Raw genomic sequence first — 22,271 nt, 5'->3', positions numbered from 1 at the left:
GATGTGGGACCTTTGGTTTGTGGCGCCTTCACTTGTGTGGGTTTCGCTAACCTGTTAAAAAGGGTTAATATGTGCGTATTATACTGAACCTCGACACAGCAATGAATAGAAACGGCTCATTTCTAACAGAGCAATGTATTAGCAATGTTTTCCGCTCAAACTGAAGATACTGCATCTTTAAAACACTGCTCATTGACGCTGATCATTTTTTGCAGGAAGTCAGCAGCTGACCGATTTGATTTGCAGCATTTTTTTTTTTTTGTGCTCTATATATGTATTTTTTTTTTCTTTTCTTTAAAAATGGCTTTTTTAATATATTTAAATCATCTGTGCTATAAGATTTATTGCTGATTTATCAAGTCAGAGCGCCCCTAATGCATGATGAAAATGAAGAGCCAGAATTTGAGCATGCTCTGATTGCGTTTTGTTTCTTTTCCTTCTAACAGACGACTTTCAGTTAAATAGTGTTTCTAATTGCACGCAAATGTCCGAGCCATGCATGTTTTAATGAGGGCAGCAGAGACCAGGCTCAAAGCTTCTTGATTGTTGGCACGGTTGATTCCCACATTGCTCTCACCAGTATCTCTTCATCTGTTTGTGCTGTTTCTCATTCGCTCGCCAGGAGGAGCTACTATTCGTACTCATATTACCTGTAAGTAACAGAGACGCTCAGACCAAAGCAAAAGTAAAACGTGACTTACATGCAGGGCTCTCTGCTCTCTGTCTATGGTTAGTCTTTTAAAGATGCAGTATCCTTTTTTCAAGCGAAAACACAAATCGCTTTGACCAATCACGTTCCTTTGCATTCTAGTAGGACATGCTCGGCGACGGTCGCATCCAAGCGGTGTTATTTGAAAAAAGAATGCTGCACTTGTGTCTGTTATCCGTCTGATGTTGTTGTTTTTTGGGTGGTGTGTGTGTGTGTGTGTGTGTGGGATAGTTACTCACCGTGTCTCCGTCCACCTCTCATCCTCACACACTCATCTGTTCATCGTTTGGTGAAGCGGGTGTCCTCGGTTGGCCTTTAGTCTGCGGCTCAATCTAGCAGGCGACTCGAGCGCTGCTTTGATGGCTTTCAAGAGTTCCTTTGACATCTCTACACAACCTCGGTCAGATATCAAGAGGTTCCGGCTCTCTTCTGTTCTTGTGGAAAGAGCATAGAAATCTTACAACAAATAGAAAACGCTTAAATCATTAGCATTACAGATCCGCATTCACAGCTCCACATTGCATTTCACCACATAACATCTCACTAATACCATGTTAACATGTCAAAAATAAAACCATGAAAAGTGAATGCATTAAGGGCATTATTTTTTGCAGTGTTAATGTTGTTGGCACATACAACACAGCATACAAAAGCTCTTTTTACAAATTAGTCTATGCAAAAAAAAAAAAAAAAAAAAAAAAACATAACTTTTTTTTGACAGTAAAGTAGCTCTTCTGACAGTAAAACGTGTTCGGCTCAAATTGCAGTTTGAACAGCCATGGTTTTATTTCTCTGAATCACATCCACTAATTAGCAAGTATTTCCTAAAAGTTTCTTCGAAGTTGTCCTTTACCGTGGAACTAAAGCTTTCCAATCGGCTCATCCCTTCTTCTCTCTCCTGTCTGGTGTTTATTCCTATGTGTGTGTTTGGGTGGGCTGAAGGGTGCAGTGATGGACCGTTAATGATTCTGTCTTTAATTGGCTTCTCAGGAAGCTGGCCAAGAAGCGCAAGGACGCCATCGGAAACACCCGTCAGGAGATGACGCACATGGTCAACTCTATGGATCGCAGTTATGCAGACCAGAGCACCCTGCACGCTGAGGAGCCCACGTCCGTCACCTTCATGGACTCGCACAACTTCAGCAGCCGCTGTGAGTATGTCCTCCAGAACGCCTCCACAGCTCAGAGTCAAGTATAGACTGGGCTTGACTTTTGACAACATGCGACATTGTAGAATCACATCGAGCTTGTCTGAGGATTTAGAAACTTCCACTTGATATGTGTAGGAGAAGATTGTAAAACCCAGAACAAACACAAAGCCGAAAGCGGCCCACATGAAGAGAGTGATGCGTGTTTAGGCACTAGCATGTAATGATAAGTTACAAAAATAAAAGATAAAATGCCTCTGCGCTTCACATGATTAATATTGAGCTAATATTGTGTGATCGTGTAAAACACCCCCACAGCGTTTCTATTGAACTGTGAGGAAACTCTCAAGTGCAGAAGCAGCAGTAAGACTCCTGCACTGATCTCAGTTTCTGAACATCCTCAGCTCTTCAGTCTTTGTTTCTGATAACTCTGCGTGTTTCTCTGCAGTGCCTAATGACCCTCTCGTGCCGACAGCTGTATTAGGTGAGGATTGAGTGTGTGGTGTGTCCGTGTCTGGATCAGTGGAGTCTCCACAGAGCAATTCAGTTCAACCTGTGTTACGGCTCAAAGACAAAATGAAATATATTTGACTTGCTTTTTGTATGTCAACGGGTCTAACTGTCTTACATTAAATCAGTGCATGTTAAAAGGGATGCACGATATTGTCAGACCAATATCCGAATCGGCCGATAATGTCTTTAAATGTAAAAACCACCAGTTCTCTTTGAAAAATTATGCCGATATGTCTTGCCGAAAAGAGGAATACATTAAATCACATGCACTCAGCTATAGCTAGTGATTAGATCATGTCAGAATTGTGGCTCATACTTGAAGCATAGTTTTGTCTGAATGATCAGATTCACTGTTTTGGATTGCTGCGTTTAAACTGAGAATGCACGTACAGCATGGCGCTTTCGGTGTATGAGGAGTTTTACTTCTGTAGGGGGCGCTGTTGGCCTGCTTCTAATAAAATAAAAGCAAATTACACACATAATATTTAGACTGTTTATCAAATAAAGAAGTAATTGATGCCCTAAAATCATGAGTATGTTAAAGGGCAGAAGCTCACATGAACAAAAATAGATGTGTAGTATGTTATATTTTTAAACAAATGATGAACTCTAGATGATTTTCAGAATTTTTACAACTCTTTTGCTTCAGGCCATGTTAATGTTAAATCATAAAATAACATTTTAAGGTCACCACTGCATCTTTCTGAAAAAAAAAAGCAGTGATTAATATCTAGTTTATTTATAGTTATTTTCAAATCTTCAATGTACTGTCCTTATAAAATAACTTTATTATTATTTATTTAATTCTTGTTAAAAAAATGAACCAAAATTTTAAATAATTATATATAGGTATCAGCAATCAGTCATAATTAGTTGAAAATTATCGACATATTGGATATTGGCAAAATCCAGTGTTGTGCATCCCTACATGTTACAGTTAAAAAAAAAGAAGAAATCTGTAATATTTCGTCAAAATGTGTTCACTTCTTTACCACCCATAACAAAGGAGGTGTGTGCAAGGAAATAATAATAACCAACATTATCATAGACCAATCTAATAAAATCACAATTATTAAAATCAAGCCCTGTCCTACGTAATTAATACGTTACACTACAGAAGCACAGTTTCATGTTGTCTTTGATTCTTCCATATTTCCAGTCAAACTCTTCTCCTAAGTTCAAGTCATGAGTTTGATTCTGGTTGAGTTTTCCTTCAAAAGAGAACTGAATTGAGCTGAGTGCTCCTGCTGCACATATAGACCTTCATTACCCAGCATGCATCACTCATGCAGCCCCCACCATGTTCCTGTTGTGTTACTGTCAGACACATCTAAAGCATGCAGCGCAGGGAGTCAGTAGGAATGCATCGAGAGCTGCTGTGATACAAATAGTGATGACTAGCTGCAGTGAAAGCACAGTCATCACTCACCTAAAGCTAGAAGACTGCACTTCTGCTACTGTGGACACACATTTGCTCAATGAGGACATGCAGTTTTTTTATTTTTTTTTATTTTATCATTATTATTGTTTTTATATATAACGCCAATCTTAATAACTACAGATGAACCCAAACTCTACTCTTAAAACAAAACTGTGTATGTCCCTAAGGAGAGATTGTGTAAGATTTAGAGCACTTGAGGACTTTGTCATTTTACTCATCTAAAGTAAACACACACAAACTCTATATTCCATCGTTTCTTTTCTGGTGGGTTGTGAGTCAAAAAAAGAGTTGCATGTCTGACAGGTCACAGGCAGCAGAGGGAAAAAAAGTGCACTTTGTAATAGTCAAATCATTTTTTATTGTTTTTAATTGCTTGTAATATTAACTTTTTTGTTTGTTTGTTTTGATTTAAAGTACATTTGAAATCATGTTTTAAATTGTTGTATCATTTGTTGTGCTTTAAAGAAGTACACTTCTGATGTGTTGACTACCAGACTAAAGCACATTTAAAGATCTTGATTAGAATTACAGTGTTATTTTATGTTACATTTAAAGTTAATATATTAAAAAAGACATTTTAAAATGTTAAATATACTAACTTAATCGTCACAAAAAAATACAAATGACATACACATTTCAATAAAAATTTCATTAGAATATTTTTTAGTGTGTCATAAATATTTTTCAGTAAATTCAGCGGTGACATTTTAACCAGATTTCAAAGACAACAGAAGATATGAAATTACAAATAAAGATGTACTGAGGTCCTGCTAAATGTGTCAAAAACAACTAATTACATTCAATATACATTTAAACAATAGTGTTTTCATTTAATTTAAATTTAAATGCAATTAAGCGTCTGAAAACATTACAGTACTTTCAGTTTGCATTTACTCTATATTATTTTTAACGTATATTATTTCCATAATAAGTGCAGTAATCTTTTTAAAGGTATGCTAAAGTGTACTTCTTTTTCACAAGGGATTTTTAATAATTTATCATTAAAAGATTCACGTTAAATAAACAGTTTAAATCTGGAAGCAGATTTAAATCAACTGAGAAGCCCTAATCTGTGTGTTTTAACAAACCCTCATCACACACACACACACACACACACTTTTGCAGCACCCACATGACATTACAAGTGTTCCCGGAGCTCGTGGGACGATGCTGAAACAAAAACTGACAGCTTACACATGAACTTAATAAAACTCCAGTCATCAGGGTTAACCGTGTCAGATGTTAACATAGAGCTTCGATGACAGAACAAGCAAGAAAGACATTGTCTACAGTGGTGTGATGATGATGATGATGATGGGGTGTTAAAACATCCCCTTAGGCCACAGCTCTGGCAGAGACAGTGCTAAAGTGTAGTGGAAAACAGCTGTTTCTCTGACATCTGTTATGAAGAGAAGTTTCTTTACCTCATAAGATGTGACCGAATAAAGTCTGATTATCAAAGTCTTCAGAAACCTTTACAAGTGGAGCTGTCAAGATGTAGGCCAACGCTGTGTAGAAGCGACACTAAAATGTGCAGTCGTCTTTGTTCTCGAGAATCGACGGAGTTTGCTTATAAATCATTTCCTGTGGTCGTGATTCCTGTATATATATATATTTAAGTGGCTTCTGCATATCCACAAAAACTACAACTAAAGTGAATTTTGAAGTGCCTTAGAAAATGCAGAAGTCTTGATGTGATGTGGAGAGTGGCTTTGTTTGTGCTCCCCGTCGTCTTAGTGTCCTGTAGCTGTGTTCTGTACATGTTTAGTCCACATCACCCCATCAGCTGTAGTACAGAGCCCCTGTGTTTGAGCTGACGCTGAACTAAACTACTCTTTTCTCTCCCGCTGCCCCATAAGTGCCTATCACTGGTAAGTGTGTGTGAAGAAACGCCTCTGTCCTGTTCAGAGTGCACAACTCTGTTGGGGAATATATACATTTATGCATTTGTGTCGAGTCCTTCAAGCTTAGCATGTAGAAAGGTTTGTCCGAATCCCTCCAATTAATCTTTCCTGACCCCTATCTCAGACGAGAACCACACGGCCGCGGCCGAGAACAGCAGACTGCTGGACATCCCGCGCTACCACTGCGAGGGCACCGAGTCGCCCTATCAGACCGGACAGCTCCATCCTGCCATACGGGTGGCCGACCTGCTGCAGCACATCAACCTGATGAAGACCTCCGACAGCTACGGCTTCAAGGAGGAGTATGAGGTTAGACTGATGCCTGGAGAATCTGTCCCATAAAGTGTGTCACTTCTGTACAGCTAGAATCACCAAAGATAACTAGAATCAAAAAAGATTTTCACGCAGATCTCCTGAACCTTTCCCTCGTCTTCCATTGTTCAGAAGGACTATTGACATATTTTTAAAGTTCACCCAAAAATTAAAATTTTGTCAGGATCATCCAAGATAAGGATGAGTTCGTTTCTTCATCAGATTTGGAGAAATGTAGCATTGTATAACTTGCTTACCAGTTGATCCTCTCTAGTGAATGGGTGCCGTCAGAGAATGAGAGCCCAAACAGCTGATAAAAACATCACAATAATCCAGAAGCAATCCATAATTTACTACTAGTGAAGCAAAATGCTACATGTTTTTAAGAAACAATTCCTAATTAAGATGTTTTAATTATTGGTTCTGTCTAAAATATGAGTTAATTATCTGTAATATCGTTTCCTCTAGTGAAAAAGTCAACTCGTCTGAATCAGGAGAGAAATATGCACAGATCAAGTGACAGATTGAATTATTTGTTTAGTAACTTTTGGCTTCACAAGACATTAAGTGATGGACTGGAGTGGTGTGGTCAGCTGTTTGGACTCTCATTCTGACGGCACCCATTCACTGCAGAGGATCCATTGCTGAGACACTGATGCACTGCTACATTTCTACAAATGCATTACTATGAAGAAACATACGCATTAACATGTAACATGTTAAAAAAAATGTCACAGTTCTCCAAGAAGCCGTTGAAACCCCTCCTCCACAGCATTATTACACACATGTTTTCCAGTGATGAGTTTGCTGGTTGTAGGCAGAGTGTTGGCAGTTTATTTCATGAAACCACAATCTGATCAGTTGACTTTGTGTGCCAGATGCAGAACAGTTCGTTTTGTTTGGCTGTTCAGTGATTGAGTTTGCAAGATTTCGATGCACATAGAGCAAATTCAAACTGCTTTGTTGTGCTGATATTATCAAGCATGATGAAAATATGAGTAAATTAGGAATTGATTTACTTAGTTCCCCATTGGCTGTGTTGTAATTCATCTACTGTGTTTCTCTCCAGAGCTTCTTTGAGGGTCAGTCTGCTACCTGGGATGCAGCAAAGAAAGAACAAAATCGAACCAAGAATCGATATGGGAACATCATTGCATGTAAGAGTGTTGGATATTCTCTATTATCTGGCACCAGACACTCTCCTGTGTATGATTTTTCAGGCATTAAAGAACCGTTTGAGAGCATTTGTTCTCATACTCTTTAGAAAACCAACGTGTCATATTTCACCTCAAAATCTTCAGATTAAGACATTATTATGTACACCAAAAAAGAAGCCAACTTAAATGTTTTTGTACAATTATTTATAATTTAAGACATTTCCCCCAAATTTCAGTATTTTTCATTCATTCATTCATAAAGTCAAAATTGCGAGTTATAACGTCAAAATTGTGTTGTAAAGTTAGAATTGTGTGATATAAACTCGCAGTTGCGAGTTATAAAGTCAAAATGGCAAGAATTGCCTGAGTTGAACTCGCAATTGTGAGAAGAAAAGAAAGTCAGAATTGCGAGATATAAAACTCACAAATGCAAGAAAATAAATTTATAATCGCGAGATAAAAAGTCACAATTACCTTGTTCTGTTTTTTATTCAGTTACGGAAACAGGCTTTCATACTTTGCATTATTGTAATAAGAAATTCAGAGAAAAATATGTGCTCAATCATCACGAAAATTATATCACTTTGCAAATAGGCTTAAAAAGCAATTGATCTATTCTTCCAAATGAGTTTGCGGTGAAATCTGACCAGGACAGGTTTTCATGCATCACACAGTTTCATAGCTCACTATCAATCAGCAGCAAGCCAACAAAACAGAAGAGCCACAGTGTTTTTGACCTGAATCTGCTCTGTTTGCCGTGTGTGGCGCTGTAGACGATCATTCTCGAGTGATCCTGCAGCCAATGGAAGACGACCCGTCCTCCGACTACATAAATGCCAACTACATTGATGTAAGTGGCGATGCCGCCTCCTCCTCCATTGGCGAACGTGTGAGAAACGTCTCTCCCTCCCTCGTATGTGAGGTCTTTTATGCATGCCTTTGTCTCAACTATACACAATATACAGCTTTCTTTTCTTCCTTGTTGGAGGTGCTTGCTGACTCACTGACATTGTTGTGCTCTCTCTCACTCTTATGCGGTTGATTTTGGGGCGATAGATTTGGCTGTACAGGGATGTAAGTATCACTGTAGGCGCATTCGAACACACTCCCTCTCTGTCCCACCGCTCCATGCCCAGAAGTCCATCTGCATGGAGCCGCTTGTGCCGAAACACATCCAGCTCCATTCTGTTGCTCTTCCTCACGCTGCCACTCATCTGCTTTGCCATGCATGTCAACATCCCTGGCCTGTGTTTCAGTTACTGCTCATGATTTTGGTTTTGTGTGTTTTAGTTTTCGTGGGAGGGGGGATTTGAAGTCAGGTCTCCCTGCACTGTGTGTTTGATTCATTGAAATAGTGATGTGTGTGTGTGTGTGTGCTGAGACTACAATTCTCACAATGAAATGGTTAAAAACATAATTTAGCACAATTTTGCATAGGCCACTGTGAAATGAATTACTCTCAGATTTTGAATTGTTTGCTGCCTCCTACAAAATCTCTCTCTCACTCTCACTTTCTCACGATCTCTCTCTCTCACACTCTCTCGCTCTCACTCTCTCTCTCTCTCTCTCTCTCTCTCTCTCACACACACTCTCCCTCTCTCTCTCTATCTCTTACTCTCACTCTCTCTCTCTCGCTCTCTCTCTCACACTCTCTCTCTCTCACTCTCTCTCTCTCTCTCTCTCTCTCTCTCTCTCTCTCTCTCTCTCTCTCTCTCTCTCTCTCACACACTCTCACACTCTCTCTCTCTCTCTCTCTCGCAGGGATACCAGAGGCCCAGCCATTACATCGCAACTCAAGGTAAATGAGCAATGTTCAATTAATCGTGCCAAGAACAAAAACTGACAAGTTGTTTCAATATAATGAACTCCACAGTTAACTAAATATAATGTCCTTTAACAAACTCAGTAAGTGTATTGTCATAATATGCATAAACTGTATTCTTTTTGGTCTCATACACATCTTAAAAAGTGTGCGTGCTAAATAAAAAAAAAATTATTTCCTGAAACATGCACTGAATATCCTTCTCATAAGCAACCAGAAATTTTTTGGAACAATATTCATTTATACCACCAAAACTACTTTATATGGGTTAAATTATTTAGAAATATCGGTCACTCCTAATTTTTAGTTCCAGTTCTCACGATTAACAAACCATTATCTCAGACTTTTGCCTCAGTAAATTCCAAAATACTGCTGAATAAGGTCGTTGTTAAGTTTATTTATTGGGTAGCATTAGGGATGTGGAATATGGTCATGCAGAATATGTGCTTTTTAAGTAAAGAATAATTGTTGACAGTTATTGCACTTATACTACGGTCACCACACCTCAAGACATCCATCAGATTATATATTTAAAGGGATTGGTCCAGCTTTTGTACTTAAATCTCTAGTGTGAGTAGGATTATTTCTTTTTTTTTTTTTTGCTGGTTCCAAAATGTTGTTTTAAAGCTGGTGATGGAGGCTTGAGTCACTGATAGCATTCTAATGCAGTTATTAATGAAGTTAGCGAGAGAGACAGAGACACACAGAGAGAGAGAGAGAGAGAGCTTGTGTGAATTAGGCTGCAGCAGCGTCTCTAAACAGCGCTGTTATTACCTCACTAGTCAGAAATGTCATATGTATTTACTTTTGTAAAATCGTCTGTTATCTTGTTGTTTTTGTTAGTCCTGTAATTTCCATTTTTACAGTTAACTATGCAAAGTGATATGAAACTGTAATGTGGCCAAGAAAGCTGCCTGAAACTACATTTGCCGTGCGTTTCCCTGAAAATAATTGCACACAACGGTCGACAGCCAATCAGATTCAAACAATCAATGCCCAGCGTAGTATAAGCTTTAATAAACTACCATTATGTTAATAAGAGGCATGCTAAAAAGTAGCTAGTTAATGGTGAGAATTGGTCCCAATAGTAAAGTGTTACCGAAATATCTTTTTAACGTAACAACTGCAGGTTACCTCTTTTAACAGAGAACGATCCACAGTGATTATTACTAATACACTCGACATTTATTCATCACAATATGATGCAAAAATCAAAAGTCAAATAATGGCTTTTTTTTTTCACCCACGTGTTTATGACTAAAATATTGATGGATGCATAGATGTAAAGAAATAAAGCAGAACTTTTGGCTTTCGCGCAGGCCCTGTCCACGAGACGGTGTACGACTTCTGGAGGATGATCTGGCAGGAGCAATCGGCCTGTGTCGTCATGGTAACCAACCTAGTGGAGGTGGGCCGGGTATGTGTCCTTACTGCCTGCTGAGGGGCCGTCGTGTGCTCTCGTGCTCTGTGATGTGACCTGTGAAGGCCCCAGAAACCTTTTGAGGAGTGAGCCAGGAATGTTATTCATCTGCTCAAAATTACGAAAACGGGTGAACCCCCAAATCCAAAGCAATAAATAATGAACAAAAATGGACACTTCTCAAAGGGTTGAAACATGTCTATGTATGTGTTGTGTACATTTGTGCATGTTGTGGATGCTTTAATTCTATCATTATGCACAAGTGAATGCATTTGAAATGATTTCACAGCAGTCTTTATATCATAATGCTCTTGGAATATAGTACTAGACGTGATCACTCACATCTTAAAGCATTCTTCAGCTTGAAGATTTAAGGCAGAATTAAATCAGACTGCTGTGAATCAAGTTGCATCTGCATGCTTTTTTCATCAGTCAGCATAGGTACTGTATTTATTAATATGTGTTTAATAAATGTGCATGTGATTTGCCCTGGATTTTACATTTGATTGGTCTCATCCTCCTGCAGGTGAAATGTTATAAGTACTGGCCAGATGATGCTGAGGTTTATGGAGATTTTAAAGTGACATTTGTGGAGGTGGAGCCGCTTGCAGAATACGTGGTCAGGACTTTTACTCTGGAGAGGGTGAGATTATTTGATCCTGTTTCAGTTTATTGTCTAACGTGGCCCTGAAGGAAATGTTTAATTTTCTCATATACTCCATATATAGTGGCCTCACAAAGTATTTGAAGAGTCTGTATCTGCATCTTTTCACTAACATCACTTTTATTCATAATATATTTTTATAACAGTAATTTTGGTAATTGTTAGTGGATGAATAAAGTCTTTATTTTTGTTTTTAATTAATGTTTAGCTTGTAAAATGCAGTGATATATTGTCATCAGTGTGAAGTGTCTAGATGATTTTTGGGGCCACTGTAATTGCTGAGAAACTAATGTACATTCAGGCGCTCAGGTGTTTTGTGGATGTTTGCTCTTATGTTGGCAGAGGGGTTTTAATGAGGTGCGAGAGGTAAAGCAGTTTCACTTCACTGGCTGGCCCGATCACGGAGTCCCGTATCACGCCACAGGACTGCTGTCATTCATCCGACGAGTCAAGATATCCAACCCTCCCACCGCTGGGCCTATCGTCGTCCACTGCAGGTACTGCAATGATCAACACATGCTCGCCTTGTGCTGGGAATCTAGAGCTCATGTGGACATGAGTGTAGTCAGTGCTCAAAGTGCGTTTTGGGCCTAGTGGTTAGAAAGTTTGACTCCTAACCCTAAGGTTGTGGGTTCGAGTCTTGGGCCAGCAATACCACGACTGAGGTGCCCTTGAGCAAGGCATCGAACCCCCAACTGCTCCCCGGGCGCCACAGCATAAATGATGAACACTGCTCCGGGTGCGTGTGTGTGTGTGTGTGTGTGTGTGTGTGTGCGTGCATGTGAACTTTGGATGGGTTAAATGCAGAGCACGAATTCTGAGTATGGGTCACCATCCTTGGCTGAATGTCTAGTCACTTTCACTTTCAAAGATTATTTGCAGTGAATGACATCTGGTGGAGTGTGAATAGTAGCCAAATGAATCCAACATAGAAAGCCATAGCAGGTGTGAATGAAAGAAAATTCAATTTGACAGTTTTTACATGTAAAAGTGGCTGCTGAAAAATATTGCTAATGAACCGTCACAATTGCTTTGTACTGGTTTGAACACAAGAACAGGATTTCAGAGCTCAAAAACTAAAATTAGCTGGAAATGTACTCCTCCCCACGAGGTCATCCAAGATCAGGATGAGTTTGTGTCTTCATCAGATTTGGAGAAATGTAGCATTGCATCAGTGTCTCATCAATGGATGCTCTGCAGTGAATGGGTGCCGTCAGAATGAGAGTCCAAACAGCTGATAATATGATTCATGAATCATGAATATGAATCATAATTCATAATATTGCTTTCTCCTCCAAAAAAGTCATTGTGTCTGAATCAGGAGAGAAATGTGGACAGATCAAGTGACAGAAGCAATGGTTTATATTTAAAACACTTTAACGATGCATCTGTTTCTTACAAACACACGGCTTGTAGCTTCTCCAGATGTTCACTGATGGACTGGAGTGCTGAGGATTATTGTGATGTTTTTATCAGACTCTCATTCTGACGGCACCCATTCACTGCAGAGCATCCATTGATGAGACACTGATGCAGTGCTACACTTCTACACATCTGGTGAAGAAACAAACTCATCCTGATCTTGGATGGTCTGAGGGGAGGAGCACATCATCAGGACATTTTCATTTTAATGAACAGTCCAGCATCAGAAGAAACCACAGATCCACAGCTCGAAGTTTTATATCCACTACTCCTGACACTGGAGGTCTGTCTCTGTTGAGACACATTTTCATGTTGTAGAGGAGAATGCATTGTCATTGGTTTATGACATCATTTCCTGTTCTTAAGGTCTTACCACCGCTCGTCTGCATATGCGAATGGTCTTGTGGTTGGTTGTGTTATTTTATCAAGCTCACACTTCATGTGCCATCGTCCACATCTGACACCTTTGGCCAGTCACAGCAGCTCTTATGACTCTTTTGTACTTCAGATTCTCAGCTCATTTAAATCTGTCAGAAACTATTTTACCCCTTTACAACACCACGATGCTCGTCGTTCATGCCCCAAGAACAGGATGTGGTCTCATCTGCATTGCTGCATGCAAAAAAATCCCATGATGCAGCTTTCTTTTCCTTTCAACAGTCTTTGATTGCAATTCTCTTTGTTTTCATGGCACTGTGCTGCTGTTCAGTCAAACAGCAAAAGTGATAATCATAGCAACAGACGGGAAAAAAACTGTGCATGTCAAAATATAATATAACAGACGAAAAGATCTGCTTCAACAGTATTAACCAGATAAAGAAAACTTATGAATGACAGCTAAATAATAATAATAAAAACAGTCTCTGCTCTTTTATATGTGATGGATTTCTTTATTCTTCATTTAAATATTTAAATACTTGAATTCACTTCTATTGTTCTTATATGGAAAATATCGTTTGCTGTATTATTTACTTATTATTAGCATTAATAGCGTTTTTTTTTTTTTTTAATCAGTTAAATAAAATAGTCAAATATTTCCAGTAGTTTTTCTATGGTATCAGAATTGGTGCCGGGAATTGTGACATTTTACTGGTATTGTGACAGCACGACTAGAAACGAAATAATCTTTTTCAATTATTCCATGAATTATGTATATAATTTTAACAAAGAAATTGAAATAAATCTAATTGAACTACCAAGACTTTAACACAATCCAGTGCTTTAGACCGTTTGCAAGCATTAACCAGTGTTAGAAGTGTCCAGTGACGTCTCACGCTGTTATCCTGACACAACTGCTTTGATCTTAATCAAAAGAATGTCTTTAAACCCTATTTTTGAACAAAATGAAGCTTTGATTTTGAGAGGAGTAGTGTTAAAAGAGTGAGCCTCTGCTCACAGACACGTGCTCTTGTTTGACCAATGATGAAATCGATACGAGACAGGTGATGCTTTTCTCCTCTGCTCTGTCCATGTCAGTGCGGGAGCCGGCCGCACAGGATGTTACATCGTGATTGACATCATGCTGGACATGGCAGAGAGAGAAGGAGTAGTGGACATCTACAACTGTGTGAAAGCTCTGCGCTCCAGACGCATCAACATGGTTCAGACCGAGGTGTGTTTGCATGCTTCACTCATTTTTCTCCCTTAGTAAATGTATTTTTAGGAAGCCACTGGTTATACAATTCATAATTTTAATTCATATTTTGTTTTGTTTAATGAAGTATGCACAAAACATGCCAGTACTTTACCTTGAAGTGCATCTGCACTGACCTCTGTAAAACATCTAGAAGAATGAGGGCCACTAAGGGCCACTGTTGCATTTCTGCAGAATTTGCGGCAATAACAATAGAAAAGCATGTGTTTCTGCCTTGCTGCATTCAGAGCTCATTTCATATATATTATTTAATCTGAGGGTTACACGTGTAAGGTTGTCAAAAATGAAAGCACATGCACTGACAACACCACCCCATGTTTCCTCTGGCTCTCAGGAGCAGTATATTTTCATCCACGATGCCATCCTGGAGGCGTGTTTGTGTGGCGAGACGGCGATTCCCGTCTGCGAGTTCAAAGCCGCGTACTACGACATGATCCGCATCGACTCTCAGAGCAATTCCTCTCACCTCAAAGATGAATTCCAGGTACATGACAAATTCTGTTTCTTGATACTTATGGCTGTGCTTTTCCGCTGGTTTTTCTTCAGGACCCAGATTTTACATTGACATAGGGCTGGGCGATATATCTAACGATATGATCATGCGCATCTAATCAGTAAAGCTGCTTCCTTGATCACTGCTAAAATCGCCAACACCTGCTTATAATTGGAGTGGCATTTAATAGACAGAGCCGTAGATCGCTGACAAGCTACACAATATTGCGTTCATTACAATACGCCTTCGATAATGAACGCGATATTGCGCAGCTTGTCAGCGATCTACGGCTCCTACATTGACATCACCAAATTAAACAAATATGTCCTTATAATCAAACATGATTTTGTTAATATCACCATGAACTGCTTAGGCCCAACACCTCTACTTTCTAAACACTTCTTGGTGGTTTTGCTGGTTTAACTGGTATGTTCTTTGTAGCCAAAATTAGCTAGGTGCTCAAGATGGCATCGGAGAGATTTGGCAACGCAAGTGTGGGCATGCATACTCCTAGATTACTAGATTTAATGTTTTTTCAAATTAACCTGTTAACTGTCACCCGTCCACTCTGTGGGACGCCTACATTTACTTCATTATATTACAATTAAATCTAATCTAATCTTGACAAACTATATATCGTTGGAAAGGTCTAAGACTCCCAAATATATATTTTACCAGTGTTTTTTGCTAAAAATTATGTAGGAAAAGTAATCGATTAATTTATGACAATCTAAATTATAAAAAAAATCTAAATTATAACTGGAGTTTTGACCTTTGTTTAAAAAAGAAGACTTGTTTGTTGCCTTTTTCTCTATCACAATTTAGAAATCATCAGAAGTTATATATCAACTGAAAACTTAAAATCTCAAAATTCATCCTTTGAAACCCATTTTAAAATCGGACATTGCATTACCATGTAAATGGCACATCAATATCATGTTACAAAATATTTTCATTCATGAATTATAAAAATGTAAGTTTGGATCGTGCACTACAAAGTCAATGTTCAAAAATGTGAGTGACAGTTAAAGGGTTAAATAGAATTTTGCATTTTAAGTGATCTTATAAATCCTGTAAACATATATATTTAAGGTAATGCAATGGCGTATAGCAAAACCGGAAGTGTCTATGCCCACACTCGCTAAACCGGAAATCCAAGATGGCGGCAAAACGCAGAAACCCATTGACAGCACAGACCAGATCATGTAAAGCATCACTGTATCCACCCTTATTTATCATTTGGGTATATTTTTGTTCATAGTTTTTGAGGATGCAAGTGTGTCATACAGCCTGTTTAGATTGGATTGGGCACACGGCCTTTGACATTAACAACAAAAGATCTAGCTTCTATTCTCACCTGCTATTGTCCACTCTCTCTGTCCTGTCCAGACGCTGAACTCAGTGACTCCTCAGCCTCAGCCTGAAGACTGCAGCATTGCGCTCCTTCCTCGAAACCACGACAAGAACCGTTTCATGGACAACCTCCCGCCCGACCGCTGCCTGCCCTTCCTCATCACCATCGACGGAGAGACCAGTAACTACATCAATGCAGCACTCATGGATGTAAGTATGGCTTCCTCACGCTCACTCTTTTCCTCGTCTTGTCTTTATGTTAGACACACGCTCTGTTCCAAAACCTAGTGAGCTGCCGACGCAGGCAACGTTTGAGGGCCAGTCCCAGAACACACCTGTTTCTGGTAGTATTACCAAGCCTAAAAGTTGTAGTAAAGATACTGATAACAGCTCAGTGTAAAATAAATGAATTAATTTAATGCCGTGAATTCTATTGAGTCAGTCCCTCAGTTGAGTAACGACGTGCAGCATCACGACTCAGATCAGTCATTTGTGAGTTTCCATGCTGCTTTAGAGCGCAGCTGTCAGTTTTGATAGTAGACAGCGAGATCTCTCACTGGATTCTGGAACGGAGCTACAGAAAGCTAGAGACAAATCCAGGTGGTAATTGCTATGTGTGGGACAGATGTTAGCGTGAGCCTCTTTTAAACCTATCCCAGTCGCTCTGTAACGTGGTGCTAGTGTCATGTGGATCAGCGATACAGTTATTGTCTTGACACCATAAAGCATTCAATGAGCTTATTTTCAGTAGAGTAATTAAAGGGGTAATATGATGCTTTTCTACAAAGACCCTCCTCCTGACAAGCACAGTCTGCTCTGATTGGCCAGCTGACCCAGTGCACTGTGATTGGCCGAACACTACAAGCACTCGTCGGAAATGTAACACCCCTTTCCATAATTGCGAGCTTCATCTTTCAAAATAAATGAAAAGACAGTTTATAATGTCTTTAGTTTTACCAGCAGTTCAAGCACAAACAGGAAATAGAGTGATTGACACGGTGATGAAGCTCGTATGTGTTTGCAGCACACAAGACATGGACAGTTAAGACAGCTGTGTGATCATGTGTCTCTCTCTCTCTCTCTCTCTCTCTCTCTCTCTCTCTCTTACACACACACACATACACGATGTGCAAAACTTTGCATTTGAACAATCAATGGCAAATGCTTAAACTATAACTATAACAAAACATACTTACAGTAACTGATTCAGAATATCTCACGTGTTGCTGTTCTGTTGTCACTTGTAAGTAATCTTAAAGATTCCTAGATGCATCTATTTTCAGAAGGCCACATAAAGTGCTTTTGCTTTCTCCTAGACACACACGTCCCTGACATGACTGCTTCAACACTAACTGTGTTACTGAAACCATGCCTTCTTTCTTTGTGTGAACATTAGGGCGGCATTCTGCAAACATTTCCTCATAGTGATGTAGACATGTGGGGGCGTGTTTGACTGAGGTGTTTTAGAGGGGCATGGCGGAGTCTTAACTTTGATCAAGAATATCTCTTTGGTTTTGACACATGCACAATCAGCTTGTAACACTCCAAGGGGAAAGGAAACTTGAAATCACATATGACCCCTTTAATGAATTCATCTTGATGGCTTTATGTGGTCCAAAAATTGAACTTTCTTTCATCTTTGGGTTTTCAAAACGAATAAAGTCTAAACTATTTTAGTGACATTATTGGAAAGGGCGAGGTAAGTGTAAGTGTGAATCTCTTGCTTTAAAGCGTTGATTTTGTCATTTATGAACGGACACGTTCACCCAAACCCTGAAATTTCTGCCATCATTTCTCACCCTCGAGTCATTCAGAATCTGGATGGTTTTTCCTTCTATCTGTGTTAAACATCTGGAGGTGTATTTTTCCATACGACAAAAGTGAAAGGTGACTACTTTCTGTCAAGCTCCAAAAAAAGAACAAGAAACCCCCAGAGAAGTAGTCCATACCACACAATTGTGCACTTCTAACTGAACACAAATAAGCACAAATATGACATCAGAAGTCTCGCAGCTCGAGTCTTATGAACTACTGTTAGTATTTTCTTGAGCATCCCAGCTCATGCTCACTGCATGATTTCATGTCATGGGAATTAGCCACCTAAAGATTCCTTCACATTTGTCTTCCACGGCAGAAAGAAACCCAGGCAGGTTTGGAATGGCAAGAGGGCGAGTGAATTTTCAGTTTTAATTTGATAATGCATTTGTTTAGTCTGTGAGAGACATGTGCATCCATCTCCTAGTGCTTCATTTGTCATGGCTGTCCGTGTAAGTTATGTAGTGTCTATCTAACGTAGTGCGCTGTTTTTCAATGTGCACAATCTTCTATATATCTGAGAGCGTGTTCAGTCAGTGACCTCCCACAGTCGATGACCTCTGACCCTGGGAGATGGTGATTGCACAGCTAGAATCAGCTAGTTTGACAGCTGAACTCAGCTGAAGTTGTGATTTTAGAGGGTCATTTTTAAATCGCTTCCTCGTACGCTTCACAAACTCTTGGACTCTTTTTAACCAAGCCGTCAGAAGAATACCAGGTAATGATTCAGTTCTGCCTCTGTTAGACTGGATTTGTTTCGTGGCTTTAGTGGGATGTCAGCACTTTCCATTCAACCTCTCTATACTGGGTTTGCTTCAGCATGCAAAGAAAAATGAATGCATTTAATCACTTACAGAGATGAGCGTTTATCACACTGACACATCAACAGACACACACACACACACACACAGGAAACGACACGGTTTATATCATTCTCTCATGTCGAATGCTCACTGTGGTCCTTGCATGATCATACACATTCACACACTGGCCATCCTGAAAAAATCCCATCTGCGTCTTGGTTGTGTGTTAGTGTCACAAAGCAGAGTGTTTGCAGGAAGTACATTATGTTCTGTGTTCTGCAGAGCTACAGACAGCCGGCCGCGTTCATCGTGACCCAGCATCCCTTACCCAACACCGTCAAGGACTTCTGGAGGCTGGTGTATGATTATGGATGCACCTCCATCGTCATGCTAAACGAGATTGATTTGGCTCAGGTGAGATTACAGCTGAAGAGAGTTACAAGCATTCTTAATAAAGTGTTTGTGCGAGTTATATTTAAGGAATGAGAAGAAATGTTGGTTAGCTTGGGAAGTCAGTGGACTTGAGTTTGTTGAGCCCAACTGAAGCCATCCAAACTGTAGATGAGTTTGTTTCTTCGTCAGATGTGTAGAAATGTAGCACTGCATCAGTGTCTCATCAATGGATGCTCTGCAGTGAATGGGTGCCGTCAGAATTAGAGTCTGATAAAAACATCCCAATAATCCACAGCACTCCAGTCCATCAGTGAACATCTGGAGAAGACAAAAGCTGTGTGTTTGTAAGAAACAAAACTGTCTGTAAGACATTTTACCTTTACAATTTTTTTGTGTGTGTTTCGGATTAATGTATTGTTTTTAGTTTACGCTCTCATTCTGACGGCACCCATTCACTGTAGAGCATCCATTGATGAGACACTGATGCAGTGCTACATTTCTACAAATCTGTTCCCATGAAGAGACAAACTCATCCACATCATGAAAATGTTCATCTAATTTTCATTTTTGGGTCAACTGTTCCCTTAATTCATCACCAGGCTTACTGTGATGTGTGTGATCGGTGTGTACAGGGTTGTCCTCAGTACTGGCCGGAGGAGGGGATGCTACGATACGGTCCAGTACAGGTGGACTGCATATCCTGCTCCATGGACTGTGATGTCATTAGTCGTCTTTTCAGGATATGCAACCTGACCAGGGTGAGTTTACCGTACATCTCTGAAATCTGCAGAGCCGTACACCTGTCTTGGGCCCAATTGTGTAGTTACATTGATGTGTGTGTGTCCTAAGCCTCAGGAGGGTTACCTGATGGTCCGTCAGTTCCAGTACCTGGGATGGGCGGGTCATAGGGAAGTCCCCGCCTCCAAGCGCTCGTTCCTGAAGCTGATCCTGCAGGTGGACAAATGGCAGGAGGAGTGTGAGGAGGGCGATGGACGCACCATTATACACTGTCTGTAAGTACAGAAGCAGTTACAGTATCAACTGTTGGCAGACCACAACGCTTTCTCTCATATCTTATCAATATTTCCTTTCAGTGCATTGTTTGTGAATAAATGTCCATTTTCACACAGCTCTCGCTGACATCAGATCAGATATACCAACACCTACACAAACCATGTCTGCTCCTTTTTGGTCCATGTTGTACTATTTTGTTTTTGAAGAATAAATAAAAGGATTTATGCATACATGCATGAATAAAATGTACATATAAAATAATGTTGTTGTGATAATGGCTTAGATTCTATTTAAAGAGATAGTTCACCAAATATGAAAATTCTGTCATCATTTACTGAAGTTGTTCCAAAACTGTACAAATTTATTTCTTCTGTTGACCACAAAAGAAGATATTTGGCTAACCAAACAGTTGCTGTTCATTATTATTATTTATTTTATTTTATGTATTTATTCATTTATCTATAATCATTATTTGCCATACATTTTCTTTTGTGGGTGAACTATCCCTTTAAAGCTTCATTAACCCTTGTACAGCATACACTTAAAAGAACACATTACAGAATTTAAATCAAAATGTATTATAGTTAAAAAAAAAAGTGAACTATTTTTAACGGTAGTGCATCTTTACATGTCATTTCATCATTCTTTTGTCTTTGAAATATGATTAAAGTTTTACTGCTGAATCTACTGACAAGCGTTTATGATAAACTAAAATATACTTTAAATATGTTTTAGATAATTGTAACTTTTAAATTATGTTATTAAAACATTTGTCATTTGTATTTGATATGTATTACACATTTGTAATGAAATTGCAATTTAGTGCATCTCAGTTAAAATTCTAATCAAGTATTTTGCATATGCTTTAGTGTGTTAGTCAACATCAAAATAAATGCACGGCAAAATATGATTAAACCTTGATTTAGAATGCACTTTAAAGTAAAGCTTTTCATTTGACATCATTACAAAGTGCACTTTTTTAAGTTTGTGTGTGTGTGTGTGTGTGTGTGTGTGTGTGTGTGTGTGTGTGTGTGTGTGTGTGTGTGTGTGTGTGTGTGTGTGTGGTACTAGTGTGTTAGAAACAGTCAGTGCCTCTGACATCTAAGTGTACTTTTAAGGGGCATTTTTATTTAATGTTATCTGCAAGTACACTTTGTACCACAAGTGCAATTTGCTAAAATTAAGCACACTTCTTTTTCACAAGGGAAACCACAGTGAGCAAACCTGTAAGGTGTTAGTAGTGAAGAAAAAAGTCATGTGGCCAAACTTCTGGCGGCATGAGGCTCTAAAGATCTGTCAGTGCTCTAGAGCAGGGTTCCTCCAGCAGAACCGATCCTGCACGTGTGTGTGTGTGTGTGATGTTAGTCTGGATACAGGATGTCTCTCACACACACGTTATGTCACATGTGTGTCTCTCTGTCTTTGTAGGAACGGAGGCGGCCGCAGTGGGATGTTCTGTGCCATCAGTATTGTGTGTGAAATGATAAAGCGGCAGAATGTAGTTGACGTCTTTCATGCTGTGAAGAGTCTGAGAAACAGCAAGCCCAATATGGTGGACAGCCCGGTACGAACGGCTCCTCGTGCTCTAATATCTACACTCATGAGAAACACTTCACTTGTAGGACACAAAGTAACATTCACTGACTGCAGTGAAAACAGTAACGAACCTTAAACTCAACCCTCACCCTAACACTAGTGAAAACATGAACACAAATTAATATCACTTATTGGAGCAATAATAGTGCATTAATGTCACCTTAAAAAAAGTGTATTTGTACCTCATTGTGTTTTTATCTTGTTGAATATCCCAGCATCCTCAGAACAAGAGACATTTACTTGAGAAACATGACAATATCTTCCACGAATTTTCTTGCTTTAGGACACATGAGAAAATACATTATCTTGAAACACAGCATCTCAAGTCAATTCATCCTGATTTAAGGATGCTGACATAATTTCAAATATTAGGATTAGAAAAAAATACTGACTTTTATAACAGAGTAAAGCACTGAAATTTCACAATAAATGCAAATAGAGAAGCAAACATATAACACTGAATAATAATCTAACAAACAAATCATCATATAAAGGCCACATTTTGTAAAGTTTAAATGTACTACATCTTTTTTTCTTCCTTATTTATTGTAGTCTTTTTTTTTTAATGTAGAAATTGATGTTTGTATGTTAGGCTGGATATTTTTGATGATAACCTGGCGTGGCTCAAACAGCTTCAC

At 39.2% G+C, this 22,271-nt stretch overlaps 1 protein-coding gene across 12 annotated transcripts in view; it reads left to right on the top strand.

The window, feature by feature from the left end:
- LOC113063443 (protein tyrosine phosphatase receptor type K) overlaps positions 1 to 22,271 on the top strand; it is a 155,931-nt gene that overhangs the window by 132,650 nt on the left and 1,010 nt on the right. For 2 of the 12 annotated variants that reach the window (XM_026233832.1, XM_026233835.1), the window contains 19 exons: positions 623 to 652; positions 1,700 to 1,860; positions 2,306 to 2,341; positions 5,671 to 5,682; positions 5,840 to 6,024; positions 7,097 to 7,184; positions 7,958 to 8,097; positions 8,241 to 8,258; positions 8,946 to 8,982; positions 10,326 to 10,423; positions 10,953 to 11,069; positions 11,433 to 11,587; positions 13,989 to 14,124; positions 14,501 to 14,650; positions 16,049 to 16,222; positions 18,913 to 19,044; positions 19,656 to 19,781; positions 19,873 to 20,036; positions 21,466 to 21,601. In XM_026233832.1, coding sequence (XP_026089617.1) covers positions 623 to 652; positions 1,700 to 1,860; positions 2,306 to 2,341; positions 5,671 to 5,682; positions 5,840 to 6,024; positions 7,097 to 7,184; positions 7,958 to 8,097; positions 8,241 to 8,258; positions 8,946 to 8,982; positions 10,326 to 10,423; positions 10,953 to 11,069; positions 11,433 to 11,587; positions 13,989 to 14,124; positions 14,501 to 14,650; positions 16,049 to 16,222; positions 18,913 to 19,044; positions 19,656 to 19,781; positions 19,873 to 20,036; positions 21,466 to 21,601 — 2,095 coding nt within the window. The remainder of the gene's footprint in view (positions 1 to 622; positions 653 to 1,699; positions 1,861 to 2,305; positions 2,342 to 5,670; positions 5,683 to 5,839; positions 6,025 to 7,096; positions 7,185 to 7,957; positions 8,098 to 8,240; positions 8,259 to 8,945; positions 8,983 to 10,325; positions 10,424 to 10,952; positions 11,070 to 11,432; positions 11,588 to 13,988; positions 14,125 to 14,500; positions 14,651 to 16,048; positions 16,223 to 18,912; positions 19,045 to 19,655; positions 19,782 to 19,872; positions 20,037 to 21,465; positions 21,602 to 22,271) is intronic. The other 10 variants (XM_026233833.1, XM_026233834.1, XM_026233842.1 and 7 more) reach the window with 10 other exon arrangements.

The sequence above is a fragment of the Carassius auratus genome, chromosome 45 (assembly GCF_003368295.1).
Source record: "Carassius auratus strain Wakin chromosome 45, ASM336829v1, whole genome shotgun sequence".
NCBI lineage: Eukaryota > Metazoa > Chordata > Actinopteri > Cypriniformes > Cyprinidae > Carassius > Carassius auratus.
Note: the sequence above shows the minus strand (reverse complement) of the source record. Positions and strands in the feature narration are given on the sequence as shown.